The sequence below is a fragment of the Oryzias latipes genome, chromosome 16 (genome assembly GCF_002234675.1).
Source record: "Oryzias latipes chromosome 16, ASM223467v1".
Lineage (NCBI taxonomy): Eukaryota > Metazoa > Chordata > Actinopteri > Beloniformes > Adrianichthyidae > Oryzias > Oryzias latipes.
The window spans coordinates 746079-770596 of NC_019874.2; the positions used below are offsets into that span (position 1 = coordinate 746079).

General features: G+C 41.0%; 1 protein-coding gene across 4 annotated transcripts in view; it reads right to left on the bottom strand.

Annotated features, from left to right (window-relative positions):
* LOC101164139 (receptor-type tyrosine-protein phosphatase U) overlaps positions 1-24518 on the bottom strand; it is a 286898-nt gene that overhangs the window by 21806 nt on the left and 240574 nt on the right. For 2 of the 4 annotated variants that reach the window (XM_023964670.1, XM_023964672.1), the window contains 5 exons: positions 17227-17299; positions 17066-17142; positions 2736-2753; positions 949-985; positions 526-623 (listed from right to left, as the gene is read on the bottom strand). In XM_023964670.1, coding sequence (XP_023820438.1) covers positions 526-623; positions 949-985; positions 2736-2753; positions 17066-17142; positions 17227-17299 — 303 coding nt within the window. The remainder of the gene's footprint in view (positions 1-525; positions 624-948; positions 986-2735; positions 2754-17065; positions 17143-17226; positions 17300-24518) is intronic. The other 2 variants (XM_023964671.1, XM_023964673.1) reach the window with 1 other exon arrangement.

Here is a 24518-nt window from a genome sequence, read left to right on the forward strand (position 1 = left end):
TGCCATGTAGGTTGAATCTAACACCAGTCAACAGATAGTCTGACTTTTCCCCTATAATAAGAAAACAACAACCTACTGTGCTTAAAAGTACATCAAAGTCAGAAACCCATTTTACTTCTAAACTAAACTGCAATAAAGTTGCATTAAAAACAGAACTTTTCACAAACTTTTTTGGAAAAGTATGATAGAGCTGTTTCATTTTCTGCCGACATGCTTTTCTTGTAGGCACAGTGGCTTTCTCCCACTCTGCACACTGGGATCATGTGATGACATGAAGTATACAATGGCATGAGTGACGGGTGTGTCCATTTACCATGACCAATGAAACTTTTCAGTGTTTCAGGATCACAGCTCTGAAGAGCATGTAAGCATGAACATTTACAATCTTTTTAACCGAACTTTCTGCAAAAGTTCCCTCTAACTCATTAGTGTGAGTGAATAAAATAAACGGTCCCAGAAAAGCTTAGTATGCTGCTTTTTATGCACTGTGAGATTTGGTATTACACATTTCCATCAAAGACATACCCTGCCAACCTCCACCAGCTTAGTGATCATGACGATGCTGAAACAGTTTTCTTGCCACACCATCCTCCAGAAATCATACAAAGTCTCCTGCTTGGGTCCTGTTGGGAAGAACAGAGACATTTCAGTTTTCCATTAGAAGCACTGAGACTTTACATTAAACACATGTTTCTGTGATTTCGCAAAAAAAAAAGCCACTTGGGATCTTTGGTCAGCAAAGAGAATAGCGCCCTCTACAGGCCTTTAAGAGGGGACTTTACACATGACTAACAGAGTTTTCCCTCTGTATAAACCATTGCACTACATGTCACAGAGAGTGAAGTTACAGTTTGATTTGATGTATCATCCTTAGTTTAGTAAACAACACCACACGGCCCCCCGCTCCCTGAATCCACACACACACCACAGCCTTGCAGGGATACCCACCCTGAGTGGCGATGAAGTGGTTGGATCGATGGTAGCCCTGAAAGAGAAAAGCAGGATGACATGCTGAGTAAAACACCTTTACCTCAGGGGCAGCTGTACAGTGTGTGGGGGTCGGGGTAGGGGTGGGGGCTCTCTGTCTCGCCCTTTTTCTTCCTTATTTCCACTGCTGTTCTACTGACCTAGACTGTTTCATTTTCCTGCAATGGAGTCCAGACAATGTCTTTGCCCCAAACTTTAAAGTCCCACTCCGATCATTTTTGGATCTGTTATAAAATCCTTCCCAGTGGTCTTTTGATTAGGATTATGCAGTTTTTAGCAAACATCAAAAACCTGCGTAGCTTTCTAGGACATAGTGTCTGCAGAGAAACCCACCTCTGCGTTGTGTGACTGTTGGTGTGGAGGAAGCCCGCACCCTTACCCATCACCCATCTGTTTACACGCCCTGCTAACATTGTGTGGTCCCTCTCACCGCTAAACTAACATTACCGGTGCAACAAAAATGGGGAGCACTTTTGGGGCTATCCAGTCGTACTGTTTTGAGCCAGATTGGATGAGGAAAACAAGTACATGGATCTAGTCGTCTACAATGCATCAGAACGGAGCGGAACAGGGGGCTTGTGTCGTAGCTTTTAAGTCACACTTACAAGATTTTTCAAACAGCATTTTGTCGTCTGCTCCTGATTCACAACAATTGGAATACAAACAAAACACTCAGAAATGCCATTTTAAGCTGAATTTTCATTACAAAAAAACACAATTTCCTCAGACTACATCTTTAAATAACCTCCATTTAAAAACTGTTGACGTATTCCTAAGGAAGTGCGTTCAGCTGGCTGGGTTTATCTAAATTTGTTTGATGTCTAATTTTGAAAAAGCTTCACTGGTAGATTATGCTCCTACATATAGTTTGTCCGCCATTTCGTCCACTCAAGTAAAAATAACAAAAAAAAAACCATAATACACAGACTTCACATCAATGCATGGCACATAAAAAATGCAGTAAACAGTAAAGTAATCTGAAAACCTGTCTATCAAAGGAGGTGACCGGCTTTGATACAGACAACAGATGTTTCCACACGGTGGGAATGAGGTGGACATGAATGAAGAAGCATTCCCACTCAATGGCCTTGAAGCAGCTGAATCCAACCACAAGCACTCAGGGGACTTTGACAAGTAAACACTTTCAGGCCGTACAAACAAGATCCTCCTACGAGCAGATTGCATAAGATAACAACGTCTGTAGTTTTATGAAAATGCCACTGCTGAATCCCATGACTGGAGTGGCTCAGGGTTGGCTAACAGTAGCAGGTTGAAGGATAATTGATGCCACAATTACATAACAATCAGAACTCTCTTGACAGGTCAGAAACAATGGGAGCAAACCAGCTCTCGTTGAACCAACGTGATGCAGCTCTAGGGGTGACTGCTTTCTGCAGAGGCTGTGGTTCTGTTGTCCACCAGCATCACTGATGGATTTTTAAATACATTCTGGGAGAAAAACTTGGACGTGCTTGAAATGGAGATGAATGACCACTGCTATGAGCCATACTATCCACAATACCTTCGGCCTTGGCCAAACTTTATCAGCACAAAACCACCACTCCTCTGCTCAGGATTGGTGCCTTAACGTCTAGATGTCTTGATTTTTGGCCACTTATGACATTCAGTTAAAGTCTGACCTTCCAGCACTTGTGGATAGAGGACAGTGGAAAGAAAGTTGGAAAAGAGGTGGGGGGTTGTAATAATAGAGCGATGGCAGGCAGAAGAACAAGCAGTTCAGTACTTACTTCCCTGTTAATCCGAATCTACAAGGTCCAAGGTCGAGGAAATGGAATGGGGAATAGAAAAAGAAGACATATAGGCTAGTTAATGAAAGAAGCTTTAGCAGGCGTGGTTGCAGACAGGTGGCAGGACCCGTGTGTGGGCAAATGCAGGATGTACAGGGCACATGTTGGTATGAATTTAAAAGCCAAGCTCAACTTGTTGGATCAAGTTTTGATCTTTTGGTTTTTTTTCCAACTGTTATGAAATGGGTTTTTTGGTATGTAAAAAGGAAATCGGTCCATAGACCTAGGAAATACAAATCTAAGAGTTGCTTCAGAAATTTTGTACACTTTGGGGTCTTAATGAACAAATTCCAAAAGATAAATTATAAATAAACACTGATTTTTTTACAAAGTGTGTAAAAGTAAGACCCTAAATAAAAATAAAAATAAAGCAGGAAATGGATGAAAAGTATATTTACTTCTGGATAAGAAAACAAAAATCTAATGTTTTTTCTCAAATATTCTACAGATTTCTCTGATGCAACACAAAGAATCCAGATCAGTAAGAGGAAGTTGGCTTAAGGCTATCCCAAATTACATGCAGGAACTGGCTAATTTATTTGTAGTTTTCATTTTTACCTTGACTATTCCTGCCCTTGAATTTTATAAGTAACCCAAAACAATCTTTGCAGCCTGCATGCTGTAAGCCAGAGGAGACTGCTGTGGGACAGCTGTGGTGGGATACCACAGGGCACTGAAACAAAGCCCGACAGGTTCTGACTGTTGTTATGCTGTAAGCAGGTGAAATCAGAACTGGGCTGAAGTTTAGCTGCAGGAGAAATCTCGCTGCTAAATCCCATGGGAAAATAGTTGATGCAGGAGGTTTAAAACTCGAGCAAGAGTGAAAAACAAAACAGAATTCTTGGAACAAATATTTATCTATGAGCTGCTTGCTTGAGAGACTGCTGGCTGTAACGTCTGGGTGACTTGAAAAAAACATTGTTAAACATTTCTGAAAACTATTTGTGGCCATGAATTAGCATTTTGTGCACACAAATTAGCATTTTTTGACCATAATTTAGGATCTGGTGTCACCAAAGTAGTATTCTAGTAGCATTTTATGCGCACAAATTAGCATTATGTAAGTACAAACATTTTTAAAACAAGTATTTGTATTTTTTGGGTAGAAATCAGTAGTAGGAATTGATGATACAAAAAAACTATTTTGTGGCCACAAAATGCTAACTTAAAAAATACTAATGTATTTTGTGAACTATAATTGGTGTTTTGTGTGCAAAAATTGTATTTTGTGGCAACAAACTAAAATTGCTGCCCTTAAATTAGCAATACAAATTGAAGATACTGAAATACTCATTTGTGGCCACAAAATGAAAACTCATAAGTTCTTATTTCATTTGCTATCAGACACCTAACATCTCTGAAACATGCCTGCCATGTTTTGACGCTGTCCGCCGCCTGCTGGATGACGTTGTGTGGGAGAGCAGAGCAGAGAGATCACGGAGGCAGCAGAGATCAGACAGCCAAACATCTATGAATCGGGAGGAGGGGCCTTCCTGCTCTCCCACACAAGGAGCAACATCCTCCAGCAGCAGACGGACAGCGGGGGGCGGAGTCACCCTTCAAACTTTGACGGGTGACTCCGCCCCAGTGACAGTCATCTGTTTATGCACGTAACACCCAAAGCACCTGGTGATGACTCTGATGAAGACGGAATGCTTCTGTGTCAGGTATGTGTGAAATATATTGCGATTCTCACTCTAGGTGATCATCAGTGAGACGACAACTGTCTGCTGTTCTGTTACTCTCCCTATAGGTATAGGGTAAAATAGTGTCTTCCATTTCGGACGTTTCTCCCACTCAATGACATCATCAGTAGTCACAGGTCAGCTACGTTAGCGGGGAGCTGCTAGCGCTAAAATAAAAAGCATAATGACATCAGCAGCAGAGCATCCCTCCGCTGCCAGGATTAGCCCTTAAAAACCTACCCTACCCCTCCAAAAGCCCCTACAATTGGAGGAGTTGGGATATACGGTTCACATACGGCCTAATTCTCTGAAAAACCTATATTATTGAATTTGTAAATTTAATTAAATATTGTTGATCTAAAATTTGTTATTTCTTCATTTTGTTGAGGTCAATCTTCTCCCAAAATAAAGACCGGGGCGCAACAACCTGTAAGAGAACGCTAAAATTAGAGTATTTTTGTTTTATAATTGGTTTTAAATGTTTCAAATGGAAAATGATCACATTTTTAGGACAGGGTTTAAAGGAATATATACTGTATCAAATCAATTCATGGTACAAAAAAACTTTTTTCTCTATGTTTAGTGTAGTTCTGCCTGTATTTCTTAATTTTAGTTATCATTTAAATAGAAGTACCAATTGTAATAAAAGAAACAGTAATAGAAAAAGGCTTTAAAAATGAAAAATAAAGTACCGGTAAACCAATATAAAAAGGAAAAAGTTTTTTTTTTAACATTGCAACAGCTTGAATCCATTTCCCCCCATCCCTGTGTTTTGAGTAACTTCAAGATGGGGCCATCCTTGTTTTCCTTTAACCACAGAGATAGGTCTACAACAATAGCTGCAGTCACAAATGTAATCGAAAGAACGCCTGATCAGAATAAAAATGCGTCACGTAATCACACTGTTTGGAATACTCTGACCCGATCGGACTCATTCGGATCAAAATTTCTTTCCGATTGAGATAGGTGGGTTATGGTGCATATAAACAGTTTATTCCTCAACGTGTGTCACTACTGCTCTGGGTTTAACGTCATGCATAGACGATGTGGCGCTCCAGAGGGCGCAAACAGGACCGGCAGCTGCTCCACCCATGCGAAGCATGTCTCTGAGCAGAGCAGCCGGACTTGTGGCTTCGTGTTTGCGGGCAGTGGAGGGTGTTTTGAAGGAGGTTTCAGAACGCAGTCTGTCCGGCTGCTCTGCATGAGCGAGCTGCCGGACTCAGGAGCACCGCGTCTCCCTGGAGGACTGTGTCTCGGAGCAGAGGAGCAGCTTTAAGACGGCGTGTGAGCTAACGGAGACGGCTTTTGAATGGAGAAATGCTGCGCAGTCCTTATAAACCGTGTAAACAACCGTGTCCAGAAAAAAATAAAGGCTGATGTTATCCCCACATATTTACGTTTAGTCAAGATGCACAATGCATTGCATGGGGGGCCGGTGCCTGGGTGGGGCGGGCTGGGGCGCTGTGTGGTCCTCTGGGCTTGGGTGTGGGGGTACGTGGTGGTGGGGTGGGGTGGCGGTCTGGCTTGGCTTGGGGGGTGGTCCCCTTGCCTGTGCTGGGGGGGGTTGGCGGTGGCCCTGCTTGGGGGGGGGGGCGTTCTGGGGGGGGGCACTATTGGCACGGGACCTTGGGGGGTTGGCGGGTCTCCGCTGAGGCAATCGGTGGTTGCCCCGGCCGGTTGGCTGCCTCGGTCCCGTCGTCACACCTGGGGTTGGGGCGGGGGGATGCCCGGAACTCCTGAGGGGTGATGGGTTGCTCGTCTGGGGCTGTGGGGGCCCTTCTCGGGTGGGGCCCTGCGTTGGCTCCCCCGGCGTGGCGGGTGGGCTGTTCTTCTGGTTAGGCTGAGGCGGCGCTCCCTTTCCCTCCGTGCCTCCCTGCTCTCTTGCTCTGGGGGCCTCGCGGCGGCCCTGCTGGCCCTGGCCTGGGTGGCGGATTTCGTCGCCCGGGGGGTGGTTGTTCCCTGCCTGCTGCCGGGTGGCGGGGGTCTTGGGGTGGGGATGGCTGGACACACTCCCTCCTTCTTTTCACATTCCACCGTCCATTTTAGAAGAATATAAACACTCACCTGAGCACAGGTGTTAGCTCACCTTTGCACTAACAGTTTGCATGATTGAATGAATGAAATATTTCACACCAGTTGGTTTAAAGGCATAGGTATGCGTTTGTGAACACTATCGGTTTTGTGTACATGTTGACATGTGGACATTTTTGCGGCTAGCAGGTGTGTTGATAACATTTGAGTGTGTGTGTGGACAGGCCCCGCCCTTTTTGTACTACATTTGAACTTTACCGTAATGATAAACAACCACTAAACTTGTTGCTTTATGCTGCTTCATGGTCTTACCCCCCCCCCCCCCCCCTCTAATTATCACCCTCTTACCCCCCCCCCCTCTCTTTAACATCCTTCTCTCTTCTTCCCTTCTTTTCTTTTCCGTCCGGTCCAACACCAAATATTTTCAAACATTATTGAAATTAATAAAGTTTGGCCTCAATTACAAAAGGGGTTTATTCAGACATACCTTTGGTTTGTCTGAAGATTAATAATCCCCTATTGTTAAAATAAAATATGTCCAACACAAGAGGCCGTCAGCTCTCATCTGCCTGCCCAGCTGTTGGACAGGACAAGTTAAAAACAAAAAAAAAGATGCACATTGCAGCATTGAAGTTCATCCACGGCTAAATGTTTCTGTTGACATGTATTAACCAAACCCTGAGCCTTTTTCCGGCTTCATTCAGCCTAGAAAAAAAGCATGATTAAAAATACCTCTATGAGCAAACATATTTATTTATATATATATTTATTTATTTAATAATCATAAAATCAATTATAGCACGTTTAGAAGATCGCCTTGCTCTATGCTGCAGATTTCTTTGTTTACAATGGAACTCAACGTTTCTTCTTCTACGGCCATTTCCAGTATTTTAGAGAGCCCTGCGCATGTCCAAAGGATTTGTTGCGACCGAAGGTGTGGCGTATGGAAACGCTTGTTAAAATTAGATCACTTTTTTCGGGGCCCGTGTACACAATTCTAATCCGATCCGATATTTAGCAATGTTACCGCAGCTATTGAGCTGTGGAACTTTTCTTAAAACAAATGATTTAACCTCTGAAGACCCAAGCTCTTGTTTGATATGCTTCTTTTATTTCTCTTTGACAAGGCGCCAGGTACCAGTACACCATTAAGCACTAGTGGTGCTAAATAAACTCATCATCCTCTCACTCATGGTGCAGAAAGAGTTAAACATAACAGGACAAATAACTCAACAAAACACAGTAAAACAGCTAAACAACTAAACACATTTGGTCAAAAACCCACACTTAAACCCAAATCTGTCCAGACAGGCAAAGGCAATGGTATCCCACAATTCCTTGTGGTGCCGATCTCACAGCAGCGCCAAAGTTACACCTACTTGATTGAATTAATTTGAATGAAAGGAAAATAACTGTCTGATAACTATTTGTTATTTGTAAACTGACTGAACTAAAAAAATGATTTATCTTAACTGTAGCAAATAATTAACCCTTGTGCTATCTTAGATGACCCCCCCCCCCCCCCCGTACATTGACGTGTTCTCCCTACTGTGAAAAAGGTGGAAAAAGGTGGAAAGATTTCATGTAATCCATGGACACCAGTGAAGATCACAAATCATTGAAGAAAAAAGGTTCAGAGCACTGTCTAGTGGGTCTAGATGACCCAACTCCCAATGTAAAGTGCCTAGGATAGCACAAGGGTTAAGTTAGATCAAAGTAAAAAAGTTTATCTTTCCAACATCCATATGTGGTCTTATCACCCTCTCACGGTGGAAAAAGTAGAAAAGTCTTCATCCACTAAATCATCTTCAAATGGACACGCCATGCTGCTTCACCTCTCTGAAAACAAACTAACCTTCAACTAAACCTGCTCCAGACCAGGTTATATTTAGAGCATGAGTTGCTATGGCAACTTGACATACCCTGAAACACACCTCCATTTTTGGAACTGAAAGCTGAGGTTATCAACTTCCTTAGCCTCAAACTTACCGTGGGAGCTAGCATAAGCTGCTTTCTGGAATACCAACCTGATCTTCTGTCTCCTGACCCTGTTTCCGACTCTGTTTGCCTTCCTCGACTCTCGCCTGGATCTTGACTATCCTGTTTCTCCTCTGAGGATCTCATCCCTGCTTTTGACCCTGCCTGCCTGACCTCTTATAATGAAATGATTTCTTATTACATTTGTTCTCTTTCATAAGAAAAATGCCACACGTACGTGTCAAAAACTCAAAAAACACGATTTTCATCAGAGGGGGACTTTGAATAACAAAAACTGAAAAACAATTTTTATTTCCCCTCTAAAAAAATTCAAAAATGTACAACTGATAGTGCTGCTAATGATCTGATGAAGATGACTCACAGATTGAAATATCTGAGACAGCTATCTCAGGTCATTTCCCCATAACTTTTGAAATCAAAGCCCCCTCCTCAATCAGTGAAGCACTTGTTCCATTCTACTGGCGTCACATCTTCGAGTCCTCTACAACAGGAGAGTTCCTCACTGGATTTCAGGACTTCCAGTGGTTTGCTCAAATTGTCAAATCACTCAAATCCACAAACTGCTGTCTTGATGTGAATTCTGCTAAGATTCTCAAGGAAGCTTTTGAGACTGTAGACCCAGTAGCGGTTTTAGGCACAGGCCATATGGCCTGCCTTAATTTAAAGGGGGGGCGGCATCTCACTGCTTGAAAAAAAAAAGATTTGTGCCACTATTGTTACTATTACCTGTTATATCACAGAGTTTGTAACAGCCTAAAAATCTGCGAATTGGCGTCCCGTAGCTGGGCACAGTCCTGTCTTTGAGAAGGCGCCACAAATGTGTGTGAAGAAAAAGGGGAGGGGTGTGGAGCACGCATGCAGGCAGCGAGGTGAACACCGAGCGTAGGCTCGATTGCGCAATACCTGGATCGTGGCGTGCCTTTAGATTACTCACTCATGCTAATAATGTCATTCTTTATTAACTATTGTTGACATTTTGATGACGTGTCTTTATTTTCCCCCTAAATTGTATTTTTTACGTCTGCCTGACGTTTAGCTGGATTCAATAACCTCTTTGACATAAAAACAGGAGGTAATGCAGGCAGTAAAACAGCTGCGCTTTTTGATTTCATAAAGAAACATTAGGTCTTTTGTTTATGAATGTATCAAGGTTTTTGGAGGAGTTCTACTGTTGGTGTTGCACAAAATTAGGAAAATGCCAAATATTTGATGCCAGGAGTCCAGCTCTTAAAAAAATGACAAAAGAGCAAAGAAAATGGAATGATATGATTTGTCATTTCCTATTATTAATATTTCCAGGCTTTGTTTGTTTTGTTTTGCAACATGTTCATGTTTGTATGATTTTGACATAATATATTTCTATGGAGAGCAAATTATTTTACGTTATTTAATGTCATTGTGTGTGCGCGCGGGGGGGTTAGTTAGTGTAGAACCAGGGGACCAACTACCGAATTTCATAGGGGTATGCGGACACATTAAAAAAATACCCCCCACACACGCAATCACACAGACATGCACATAATAAAACAAATGCACATAAAAGAAGCTCCCATCCACCCTTCCTAAGGCTATCTAAACATCTTCTCAGTACTTCTTCTGGATATGACCCAGCAGAACATTTTTGTGAGCTATTTTCAACCGTGCATCAATGATTCCCCCCAAATTTGTGTGGTGAAGGCCATTCAGAAGGATCCTCTGAGTAATGCCTTGCCCCAGCCCCCTCCTCTCTCTGTTCTTCTTCCTCTTCATCATCAGCTGATCGTCTCTGTTCTTCTCCCTCTTCATCATCAGCTGATCGTCTCTCTTTCTCTCTATCATCATCATCATCATCTGGACCTCACTCCTCGTTCTTCTCTGTTGGGACTGATTGTCATGTGTGTCTGCACTTGTTTTTCCAAAATAGGTGAACAGGTGTTCAGCAGAAGTTTAAAGCAGAATGAGCATCTAGGTTTTTGTGACTTCAATAGTTTAATGATTCCTCCATCTCTGCTCTCTCTGATATCAGATGCATCACCAACTCACGTCTGTCTGCTTCACCTCTTGTCTGTGTTCTTCTCCACTAAATCATAATAAGGCCAAGCATCAATTATTTCCTGTTTTAAATAAATTAAACATCTTGCTAATGCATGTTTTTTAAATTAAGAATACTATTTGAAAATGACTGACTTGTTCTGAACTGGCTTTGCCCTGAACGTCCACCATCAGACCAGCCTGTTTCTTTCCTCCATCTGTCCTGATTCTTTCTCTTTCTTCTCATCTTTCTCTCCATCCTCACAGCTGTTTGATATTAACTTTGTGTTAGGAAGATTTTCAGAGAATAAGACACTAAACTATACGTAAAAATAGAAACATCTTTAATTTTAAATTATATTTGTGTTGGATATCAATTAGTGGTTTAATAGAATAGAATAGAATAGATTTATTTATTGTTGTTAAACATCTCCAAATGTTCAACTAAAATCCAAAATGTCGTTCAGCCAAAGTGATATTAACCCTTGTGTTATCTTAGATGACCCCCCCCCCCCCCTTCCATTGAGGTGTTCTCCCTACCATGACAAAGGTGAATAAAGGTGGAAAGATTTCATGTAATCCATGGACACCAGTGAAGATCACAAATCATTGAAGAAAAATGGTTCAGAGCACTGTCTAGTGGGTCTAGATGACCCAACTCCCAATGTTAAAGTGCCTAGGATAGCACAAGGGTTACAAGCAAAAGGCTGTAAATTTAATAGTCATTTAAAACATTATAATTATCCAAAATTTTAACAAAATAAAAAGAAACAAAACCACCATCTAACCCACCATCACACATACTGCACTTCTTCCTATTCCTGCCTATAGGAGCAGCTTTTATCATCATTTAGTGCTGTTTTAGTCAAAAGATAAAACCTTTTCAGTGTTTTGGTACATCTGGTTAAAGAATTTTTTTAAAACAAAATCAGTACCAACAAGTTCCTTTATTTTCTCTTCATGATTATTGATACTGTAAATCCATCTCAGTACAGCTGCAAGACACTTGTGACCATTTTACTGGTAGCTTAGACCTGAATGTTTCCAGCCTGTTTTTACCACTGCTATAACGTACCTGCTGTCTCTCAACCATTTAGAGAAACTTTTCTTCATTCACACCACATCTTTGTCCCTTCTGCGTTTTCTGTCTGGATCCCCGATTGTTTTTTCTTTTGCCTTTCAATTTAATCTTATCACTAGATCAGGGGTCGGGAACCTAAGGCTCGCGAGCCATATATGGCTCTTTTGATGGTCACATGTGGCTCGCAGACAAATCTTTAATTCAAATTTTTTTTCTTCATTAGACCAGTCTTTCTCGTGCGCGATGCGATGGCAGAGGCGCGCAGTAGTAGCGGTGCTTAGAGAGACAAATCTGCGCCAGCACTAGTATAAGTTTAAAATTGTCTATTAATTCACAGAGTTTGTACCACCCGGAAACCTGTGAATTGCCGTGCCTAAAACTGCGCGCTCCCGTCTCTGAGAAAGAGCGCGCAGTTGCGGGGACGGGATGTGTGAGGGAGAAAGCAGAGGGTGGGGCTGAGGTGTTGTGGGGACAGGCAGCAGGTGAATCGCGCAGGGATTGTAAATAGGTAAAACCCACTGCCTGTCACTCACTGCAGCGTGTGAGTGTGTGTTTGGCTCCAGGTCCGCATGTGAGCAGTCTGTCTCACATCTACAAAACATTCATACCAACCTAAGATCACGTTTAAAGTCTCAACGCCTGCATGAACCAGAAACTCACCACGTAAACCAGACTAGACCATCAGCAAAACTACCACGAGAAATACTCATCATTTATTAGAAACAGAATAACAATGTTATTAAAAAGAATCCACAGACTTACTGTACTTTAAAAAGGTTGAAATTACATCAAATGCACACATTCACTTGTATTTTAGTTTTAAACATATTGTCGCGGACTGAGTTGGATGGCTGTTGGGCCGCGTTAAAAGTTCTGGAGTTCATTGAACGCGTCAAGCAGAGATCTGATTGGCTCTCAGTTCTGTCGCTCAGCCTGTTGTTAGGTAGTTTGGACCAATGGGGTTCAGCTATGGGCCGAATAAGGGAAAGGGGAGGGCTGGAGCAGGAGGGGGGGAATATAAAGTTGGGAGACGCGCTCTCGTCTCGTCTCGGCGGGAGAGATTCAGGAGTTGCTGAATTAATTGTTCGGCGTTTGTTGCGGTCTGCAGTAACCCGAATAAAGAACCTTAAAAGAGGTTAAGTCTCTGTGCCTCAGTGTGGGAAAGGGACACTACATTATTGTATGGCTCTTTCGAAATTACATTTCAAAATATGTGGCGTTTATGGCTCTCTTGGCCAAAAAGGTTCCCGACCCCTGCACTAGATGATCACACAATTCAAATAACAACAATCAACAGCCCGCCCTGGCGCGTGTCTCTGCAAGAGCGCTTTGGCACGTTCTGGCGGACACGTGCTGGAGTTCGCTCTCTGTACAAGACCCGAGTGAGGGAGGGGCGGCTGCGGCGGGGGTGCCCGCTCAGTTACGATGTGCTTCTGCTACTGAAACTATATGTGCACAAACAGCTGTGAAATAAAAAAATACGAACTATAAATAATTTTCACCATATCGGTTTGGCGCCCCCTTTGGGTTATGTATATGCTGCATACCCACTTTTTATGCCACTGTGTAGAACAGCCATTGCCTGGACCTTTGAATCCTCTTAACGTGTCCTTAAGCTCTAGAATTGTTCTATCTGCTGTAAAACATGTAAAATGTGGTTAAGCCTCTTCTTTAAAAATCTCACTCTGACACCTCTGTTTATCTCATTTTAGAACGGTTATCTAAAATATTAGAAAAGTTGTTTTTAATCAGCTGCAGTCCTTTTAGACAATCATTTAATTTTTGGGAAGGTTCATTCAAGATTTTGATCTCGGCACAGCACAGAGTCCACCCTGCTAAAGTGTTTTTGGTGACACCTCTGAGGCTGACTCTACTGCTGTTAGAAATCTGAGAGTTATCTTTGACAGCTGTTTTCAATTTGACAAACAGATTGACAATGTTGTCAAGATGAACTTTTATCACTTGCGCCTTTTAGCTAAAGCTAAACTTTCCCTGAGCTGCAGGGATCTTAGAGCAGCCGTCCACACCATGCTTACCTCTGGGATAGATTACTGCAACTCTGTACTTGTCAGGAGCCGGGGCCAGGGCGGTTTTGGTGGGTGTTTTCTCACTTCCGGTTTTGGGCTTTTATTTTGCTACTTCCGTTCAGCGCTCCATTGTCTCACTAGGTAACTTCACCTGTCATCACCGGCACCTGTCTGCTCACCTGTTTGCCATTTACATTTGTGTATTTAAACCCTTGTCTGTTTGTTACTTGTCACCGGATCGTTCTGTAAGTTTGCTTCAGACATTTCGTGTTACTTGTGATTAAACCTTGTTTGTTTTTGAAGCTTTTTCGCCGTCCTGCATTTGTGTCCCGTTTTCAACCCCTGACAGTACTTTGGTGTCACCCAGCGATCACTGAACCGTCTCCAGTCGGTTCAGAATTCAGCAGCACGACTGTAAACTGGAACATCCAGACGAGAACACATCTCTCCAGTTTCACTGGCTCCCTGTTCATTTTACAATTCAGTTCAAACTTTTACTGTTTGTTATTAGAGCTCTTAGTGGTCTGAGCTTGTAACTGTTCACAGCCTTTCTAAAGTCTTAAGGTCCGTTAATCAAAACATTTGCTTCATGTGCCCAGGTCACAACAGAAACACTGAGGTAACCATGCTTTTTCCATTTTCGGCCCTGAGTTATGGAAAAACATTCCTGCAGAACTGTGCATGATATTTGACCTAAACAGCTTCAAATGTCACTTAAAAATGTACCTTTTTAGAATGGCTTTTAATGCTCAGTAGTCCTCCAATTCCACAGTTAGAAACCTAGGGGTTGATCATTTAAGGCTCACATATCACAGGCTTGTTAAACTGCATTTTTTCACCTGCACAATATGTGCCGGCGCGTCGTTTAACTTGCTGCTCTCGCTATGCTCCTTGTTTTTCCTTCCGCCGTTTTTGTTTGTGTATTCTTCTTCGACCGTCCGCGACAGCCAATCTCGCAACGAGCGCCCCCTATCGACCCTCGGAAGAATCGTCTTATCAAAGGATGATTAATATAACGTTTTACAGGGTCTCCAAACATAAATAAAAGGTCAATACTTGATGAAGACGCATCAAGAATCAATCAATGGACCACATATTGCGATATATCACCATATCAATATTTTGGCACACCCCTAGTCTCAGGGCAGAGATGACCAGTTTAGCCTTGTCTTTTTTTATGGTGGAGACCCAGAGCACTCTGTACGAGTTTGATCCAACCTTTATTAAAAAGACTAAACTCAAATTGAGGTTTTTGGTCACTTTCTTCCTCTTCAATTAACACGCAAGAGTTAGCAACCTCACAAAGTGGGTGACCTTGGCGTGGTGAGGAGGTAGTGGATGCTTACAACATATGTAGAGTTTGTAAAATTAGAAATAATTTTAAAAATTTCAATTTCAATTCTCCAAATTACATCTTTCTCCTGCCCTTGCTGATTTAAGTAATAAAATTGACCACTAAAAAATTCAATAACCTGAACTTTGAGTCTTTACATTTTTAAAGTTTAGAAAAAATCATAAAAAAATACAAAGGAAAATAAGAATCTATAACAACAAAACCCATCTGACTCATGAACTTTTATTACAAAGCCATGCAGATAAAAATGCCCAAACAAATGCAAAGCAGAGGCCTCTTGCAGTTAGTTGTTTTTAAGGAAAAACCAATCTAATTTGAAAGATTCTGAGTTGGACAAATGCATCATATCAGAAAATGTCTTGCAAAGTGTCACAGAGATGAAACGTTTGTTTCATATATGCAGCAGATTCTTTTTACACCAGTAAGTGAAATCCATCAGTCAGTCCAATGTGACACCAACTTCAAGGCAGACTGTTGGAAGCTCCTCACAGGTTACATTGTTTGTGTTTGTTTTTCGTTTTTACCAGCCCAGCGGTTCTGTTCAAGAGCTGTAAAAATTGATAAACTGTTGGAAGGGAAAATGCACAAAGGCGCATCCACAAGAGTGCTCCAGTGCTGTTTGATCAGGTCCAACAGGCTTGCAGCAGGCGATCATGCTGCTTTCTCCAATATAGGCCTACGGTGCACGCCATGCTGTACTTCAAACAGACCTGCATCCAAGGCCAGGATGTGTTTGAACATTTTCTAAAAATTAGAGCTAATTTATTAGTGCAATTAATAAAAAATAATTTTATGTAACAAGCAGTGACGCATTTGAAACACATTTTAGAATTGAATATTTTCTGTAAATTATGTGAGCAAATATTTGAACTGTTTAGATGTTCGAACGCTACTGAAACTGAAAAACTTATCTGAATGCACGTTTTTGCAGCAAAAAATAATAAACCATTTATGAAGTGTTAAATAAGCAACAACTAACAACTTCCCACACCACAGGGCAATAAAACCCCTGTGGTCAAGTCTTCAAGCACAAAAGCTTCAGAGGCAGACAAAGTGTGTCTGTTGAGCCCTACAGGGGAAAAAGCTGTTGCACATATGTGCTGCTTTGGATCAGCACAAAGATCAGGCTTGTCACACAGTGACATCGCTGACACTGTAGTGGCTTCTAAAGGATGTTTTCTCGCTAAAGCCTTGTCTCTGAGGACTGATGTTGAGCCGCACAACACACAGCAGGCCCTTTAATGCCCCTCATTGCAATAGCGTCTTCACTAACACTGGGCAAAAATAAAGGCTTTGTAGTAGAATTAGGTCAAAATCTTCCATTTTGAAATAACGATGTGTGAGGACTGTGTTTTATTTACTGAAAAAGTATACATCTCATGGTGACGGAGGCGGATCTTTTGATCACTTATCAACCACGTCCAGAAGGGGGACATCTTAACATCTCACAGACTGCCATATTTACTTTACAGAAGCCTCGTGTTAGAAAACATGCTAAACAAATCTTGGGAGATAAAGAAATCCTCTGCAGAACGCGAGAAGTCCCCTGACGTAACTGAAACAAACACCAACAGCAGATTCATTCTGGCTGGAACCTTCCAGCACATCTGTAGTTATTTGTTTCCCTCCTAAACTCTTGACATTGACAACTGCATTGCTTTGATGGATGGGAGCATGCATGAATGAGGCTGTGCCAGACACGTTAACAGCAAATGCATGTGAGGTGAACATTGGATTGGTCTTATCTCCATCTGGCTCATTCAGGCACTGAATTAAGTCATATTTGACAAAATCTTATCCTACAAACCGTTCATCTAACCCTAAGCCCTCGACAGGATTTACAGGTGTTCACTGTGAACTAAAATCTGTGCGGGTCAGGGATCCGGAGCAGCACCTAACAGCAAACGCTGCAGAGAAAGGTGCCTGATTGGATGAAAGTATCCGGGATGAAAGTGGGGCAGCGGACTGAGGGGCTTAGAGGAGTGACAGAGGATGGGCTGCAGCCCGGCAGACAGAGTGACACAGAGACGCAGCGGATTTCCATCTCGTGTGAAGCACAGATAGAAAAGCAGGATTAGACTTACATCAATGTAGTTAGCGTTAATGTAATCAGAGTTGGGGTCTCCCAGTAGAGGGTGGAGCTTCACTCTGTGGCGATCATCTGAGGAATCAAAGAAAACAAGGCTGTTACTTCCTATGTTTTTACAGTCTTTTCATTTGAGTAAAATGTTTCACAACTACTTACATCCCAGCAAAGTGTCCTGCCTCCCCTTGATTTTGTCCTTTTTCTTTGTGCAGTCCCACCCATCGAAAAAGCTCTGCAGAGAAAAAAGTAAAGCTGATGAGGGGTTGGTACGATTAAATTGAGCAGATTTGTGGAGCGGCCTACTGTTTTAATACATTATAAAATGCACACAGTTCCTTGAATTATTTCCATTTTGTTTGTCTGATTTAGTGTCAGACAAGTTAGGACGTTTTATTTTTGGAAAACTACAGGATTTTGTTCCCCACATCCGTCTGTCTTGATGTGACATTTAGCAGCAGCTCAGACTGCTAAGTTAGTAACCCAAAGCTAAAAAGCTAATGAAAAACAAAGAAATGTATTTGGAAAGTTTCTTTAGAGAGAAAAGAGCCAGAGAGGAAACAAAGCTGCTATTTACAGACAAAACCAGTCGAGTTTTCCTCGACATGTATTTACTGTGACGGTTGTTCTCACGGAGCAGAAGCCGGTCTGCTCGATACGCGGCGACTGATTCTAGAACATTTCACATATGCAGGTAATAACGATGCAGACACGGTGGATTCAGGTTTATCCTTGTACATACAGAATAGCTGTTTTACTACGGTGTTTAACTTCTACTGAAGTTATTTTGCATTGTATTTTGCTTCATTTAACCAGCTGTTAAGAAACATTAGCACAGAAAATGTTCTTGTGTTAAAAATAAACAATGAATCAGAATTTATGTAAAAGCAAAATAAAAATCCTTTTGCTCTGAAAGATGATCTGAGTGTGCTCAATGTTCTAAGGGCATTTTATGGGGGAAAAAACGACCTTACTCTTATTGAATTTTTAGAAATCAGAAACAATTTCTACAAATTGTCAATTTTCCTTCACGGATCCTCGTCATCTGCAAAAACCTAATATTTTAAAATTTTTGTAAAACTACATTTCTTTTAGTAGCATTTTTACATAAAAATAGGTTTTTCAGAAACCGGAAGCTAAAAAATAATAAACACCAACTTTGGCCCCATTCGAACGGTGAACATATTGTCTGACATTAAACCGGTCCGTGGCCTAAAAACCACTGCACTATAAGATATACTTCTAGGAGCATCCTACAGACTTCCTCATGACTCCTCTTGACAGCAGAGATCGTGTCTTGTTGCTCCTCCTAACAAACTATGACAGACAGGTCTTCCATGAGGGGACGTGGTGAGGCTGCTCCCCGCCTGTGAGGCTGCATTTGGCTGGTCGTGCAGCTATTCACAGAGAGGGAGGTCCCAAATAACTATTAACAACCAGTATTTTGCTTTCAAGCTCATGTCCATACCCATCAGTTAGGGGGTGGGAGGTGGGAAAGGGGTGGGCGGTTGTGTGTAGGTCTAGGGGGGGGCTCTATGTTAATTTTCATTTTTGTTTTTATATTATTCATTTGTTTTGTTTCAGTGTAAAGTGCTTTGTGTTATGTTTTATAGGAAAAGTGCTAAATAAATCAAGTTTGATTTGATTTGAACTTCTGCTTGGATACATTTTTACCTTTATTTTGACATTTCTTTCATTGATTTTTATCCCTTTTTTTTTGTTTTTAGGAAGGCACACTGCTCTTTCTGCACGTTATGCTTGAGAGGCTGCTAACATTTCCTGTCATGTGTGCCTCTCTCCTTTTATGTACCACACAGAAGTCTCTAACAAACCTGCACTTATTTACGTCTGTACCAGTATTTGATTCAGAAGAAACTTGGGTTAAACGCTGCTCATGTCAGGATGTGAAACTGAAGATGCATTTCTGCTGCAAAAAAGAGGTCTAATCAAACCTGGGATTACACACTCTTCCTCACACTCCCCTCCAAAGATCTTTTTGCTTCTTTCTTCACATCTCTACATCACTTATTTCCCCATCCACCTCCTCTGCCTTCCTTTCTCCACCCTCTGCTATATTTCTGACATAAAAGCTCTGAGCTCTCCTGGTTTCTCGCCCACCCCTCCTCTGCTCAGTCCCCAGAGGGAAAAGTAGCAGACACAAAACACCCAAGCAAGCTGGGTAATAATTTGGTAGAAAGAAAAACATTTAAATGCATGGATCAGTGAGGTGATTTTCATAAAGAGAATCAGACAAAATAAGTGTTTTATATCAATGAAAACCTTTTTTTGTTGTTGTTTTACAGCCATCTAGCTGCCTAGATGTTTTTTCTCGAAACCATCTCCAGTAGCGTAACTTATGTGAAAAGATTCATCATGTCATAATTATAAGTCAAAGTCATTTATTAATATGAAATGCGGTTCTGAAAAGTCTCTCTAAACCTAAAATAAACTACCAAAAATGGACGCAAATGAAGCTTAGCTCTTAGGGAACAGATAGAGGTATATAATAATAATAAATGATCAATTGGTCAAATCAAAAAGAATTAAATGTTGTTGTTTTTTTGTCTCAGACCAAAGACAATGTTGAGACAAATTCAGGCAAGATCTTATAGAAAATCCCCAAACTGCTTAAAATAAAAAAAAACATGTAAAATCTTCAAGAGGTGACATTTATGCTGTGTCTGATGCAAATCTGGAAATAATAAATGTTGCAGTTCCCCAGAACCTGGTGTTCAAATTAAATCAATTTCCCAATTTCTTGTACAAATGCTGAATCTACACCAAAACTCAACTTCAATTTTTTTTATGACGGTTTCTTCCCACAATCTAAAATATGCTTAATAGGATGATTAATTACTATAAATTTTCCCCAGGTGTGACTTTGAGCATGTGTGATTGTGTGGCCCTACCATACCATGGTGACCTGTACAGGATGTACCCCACCTTTGCCCTACAGTAGCCAAGTCAGGCTCTTTCAGCCCCGTGACCCCGAAGGGGATACAGTGAGTTAAGAAAATGGATGGATGGATGGATGGATGGATGGATGGATGGATGGATGGATGGATGGATGGATGGATGGATGGATGGATGGATGGATGGATGGTCTCACAGCACCATCAAAACACAATTAAACTTGTCTCAAAGGACTGCAGAACTTTTTAAATGAGTATTGCTTTGATTTGTATTTATGACAAGTTTGTGTGTCATTGGGTTTATTAGCGCTCAACTGTCTGTGATGGTAGAGGAACATGGGTGAAGTTAAAGTGCTCGTCCCATTTTAGGCTTCATTGTTGTCATTCAGAATCCAGTGGGTGAATTTAGAGATTATCCACCCATAGTACAAACAGTTTGTCTGTATTCCCTAAATGAACGACTTGGGACTCAAAGAAATTCAAGGACCGACCCCTTTTCCCTTTTGTCAGTCTAATTACCATTAACTAAAATTTTCTTTAATAAAATAAAACTACAGTACCTTCTACGTAAATAGCCAACTATAGTGTCACTAAATTATTTGTCAGGAAAAAAACAGCAACCCCACATGTAGACAAAAAGTCCAAATCTGTGTTTTTATTTCTGATAAAACACAAGAAGTTGCTGACTCAGCTGAAGTGTAAACCTGTGTTTCCATAAGTCCATCCCTCTGGTCCAAACACCAGGAGCTATATTTGGAAGGTAACAGTAAAACCTCAGCAGAGGGAATACAATAGGGATACAAACCCCCACCCTTTCAACAGAGAGTAAATTCTTCATCAATGTTTGTTTTTGCAAAAAGCAGCTTTTCCTCAGGGAAATAAAAGCCCATGTCTGCCAAGGGAGAGTAATCTGATACTCCAGATCATTTTCCTTTAAAACAGCCAGAGACAATCCATCAAAACACACCCACACACACCAAGAAATAAAAACGCAAACAAAGAGGTGTGTATTGATTTTTTAAAGTGGAGTGTGCTTTGGCCTTAAGGGACTGTTTAATGAGTCTACAGGTAGAGTTTCAGAAGAAGACGCATGTTCCGGAGACAAAAGCTACTTTCTTCTTTTCATAAACGCCACAGACCCGGGGTGACTGAGATGGACTTTACCTCCAGAGTGTCTACTCAACTCTCAGCCACAATTGCTGCACTGGGGAGAAACATGCTGAGGTCCAACTCCTTTATTGTTTTCTCTGAATCACACAAGTAGAGACAGAGACCACCCCAGCAGCAGGAAGAGGAATAAATCATGTTCTCTCCCAAAAACTATCTGTGCTTCTGGTTCAGTGAAGGACAAAACTTGCACAGAGGTAAAAATATGCCTGGCGTGCCTTATAGCAAATACAATGTTAAAAGGTGCTGGACAATGACCCAGCTGGTAGAGTTAAGGAAGCAGGACATCTTATTTGAAGGTTTTCAGAGGCTGCTAGTGAGATTCCTAAAAAAGCCATATTACACATTTTGAAAGATATATTATTCACCACTACACAATAATTGAAATAGGTTAAAAAGTATTTTTTTTTAAAGCAGATACATTTATCCTCTGACCTCTTCCTCTTTCAGGGGACATAACTTTTCCTCTAATTGGTTAACTTCTATAGGTGCTCGCAGAGGCCTGTCTTTTGATTGGCTAAGTGCTTAGAGATGTCATTTCCATTTAGTATCATTGACTGTATATGAATACCGATGTGACTGCCCCCCCCAACAAGAAGTAACTGTTGACTCCAAGAAGCAACATTTTTTCTGAGAAATAAGCAGCTATTGTTCAGTCATGATATTTCTTCTTACTAATCCAATTTTTGTTCCGTATTTACTCTGCAGTGAAAGGCACTCAAGTTAGAAACTGACCAATCAGATGCCTCATTCCAGAATGGCGAGAGTGGTTGCCATAGAATTGTAGACTCAGACCAACTGGACCAATCACTGCTTACTGACAATTTCTGGTTCCAACATGGCGATGTCTGTATTGCATAAAAATGGCAAATAAATCCACAAATGAGCTGCGTCACTGAATAAGCCGCAGGGCTGTAAGCGCAGAAAAAAAGTAGCGGCTTATAGTCCGGAATTTACGGTAACTATATTTATGCTTAAGTTGTACCTCATATATGTTTTGGCATATGTTGATGTACAGCAAAGCATTGATTGGTATTACAAAAACAAAACAAAAAAAACATCTACTGACGAGGTATTTGTTTAAATTTTAAAAATTTTATTTTTTTTTGCTAGATGAGCACAATTCTTTTGATTTATGTAATACTTTATGTTCTAAAACATTAATAAATGTACAGTTTATGATGAAAACATGCAAACCGCATACAGAAAGGCTTGTGCCGGTATTTAAACCAGGGCCCTCTTACTGTAAGGTGAGAGCGCTAACCACTTCACCAGGGGTCCCCAAATCCAGGCTTCGAGGGGCGGTGTCTTTAATGTTTTCCAACCAACCTGCCATTGAAACTCCGTGCATTACACCACTGTGCAGCTCAACAAAAATCCAGCAGGATATTTTAAAATCACTAGCATTCATACAATTAACACTTCTCTTACTTCTTCTTCACTTCTCTTAATAAGGAATTTCATGAGCTGCTGTAGGTTTGAAACAAAGCCCCAAACAAAAAAACCACACACAAAAAAAGAGCTACATCCTCATAGCAACAGTTCCCATCTCTGCATGGCTCCGGGTTCATGGGTTCAGTTTGACCATAACAGGAACTTTTAATGCCCCCCCCCCACACACACCCACACACACACACACCGACACACACACACACTGTGAGAGGGATGAGGCTAATATGGAAAATGGAGAGATGACTGAATATTCAGTGATTACATTTGATTGAACCTGCCTTGATGAATTCTTCATAGATTTAAGTTCATCTAACCTGCAGACATGTATTTGGGCTGTGATGCTTCAAGTACATCAACACCCATCAACATGTAGAGCACCGCTAAGGGTTTCCTCTCACAGCAGAAAAACCTGGGTTTACTTTGAGTCTGGTGAAGCTTACAGTGTATGTCATAAGACGGCAGGGGGGAGGGGCTGCTTTCAGTTTTGTCTAATTTAAAGTCTAATCACTTATTAGTGTCAAAAACAAAAAATTCAATGACATTCCTCAAAGAAATCAATAACTATATTTCTGCCTGAATTAAATTGACCTTTTCAGGTCTGATGAAACCAAGGTGCAACACTGGTTTAATATGTAAAAGAAGTTTAAAAAAAAGATAAAACTAGGATTCAAAAACTTAAATTGTACCTCTAAGGCTCAAATCAATATTTATAAAATCACCTTTCATCATCATTTTTATGGACCTCATTGATTTCTTTTGAGCTCCAAATGACTTCCTACAAAAAACACAAGAACTTTGTTTTATTAATATATTTTCTGCATTTTTTTAAAGTTTAATTTTAAGTGTGTTTTAAAAGACTTTTACTTTCTACTAACCGTCCCCCAGTCCTTTGTGTTTTGGGGTCAAAACAGTTTCAAACATGTATTTCAAGACCTGCTGAGCCTGCAGATGGTCTGCTAATGTGCACATGCCACACAGCAATATAAATTTTATTTATTTAACCTTTATTTACCCAGGAATTGTCCCATTGAGATTAAGAATCTCTTTTTCGAGGGAGTCCTGGCTAGGGGGGAAACAATAAATTACATTTACAATAAAAATGTCAACATTAAAAACAAATAAAAATTAGAACTCATGTAAAACAGGTACAGTTAAAAGTGACTTTCTCCTCAAATCTCAGCTTGGATTAAAAAATATTTAGAGGAATGAGTTCTTTTAATTTCCATCTTTTCTGTAGAGTGTTCCATGTGGAGGGGGCAGAAAAGACAAAAGCCTTTTTCCCCAGTTCTGTACGAGCAAATGGAACGGCGAGCGATAGATGGTCATTTGAGCGCAGTCCGTATGATTCCACAGTCCTCAGCTTGATCAGGCTGCAAATGTAGGAAGGTAAAAGTCCAAGAAGAGATTTGTAAATAAAAATGCACCAGTGTTTGAACCTCCTGGTGGACAGAGAAGACCATCCCACTCGAGAGTACAGTTCACAATGATGAGTCGAGGCCTTGCAGTTTGTCACAAACCTCAAAGCGGCGTGATACACGGAACAAACAACCAACAAATGCAGTCTTTACTGTCCTGGTTGCCCTATTTTTTGTTTTATGCATGTTACCGCTGACGAATCCTCACAAAGATTTAGAATTCCAATGTTTAACCCCTTGATGCCATAAGTACTGTGTGAAGACTATCATAAAGGGTGAAACTGTGTAGTTGTAGAGTTTGAGAGATTATTAGCATCTTCTCCCATGAGCTTTCAGCTGCTACACTCACCCTTGATCCTGTGGCCTAAATGTACTTTAAAAGTAATAAACCAATGTTACAGTATGTTCCTTTTGTGTCAATCCTTTGATAATATATTTTATATATTATCATTTCCACAGTAAGAAATCAGATAAGTTCAATGTTGCTTGTGGTAATTATGATGTGAAA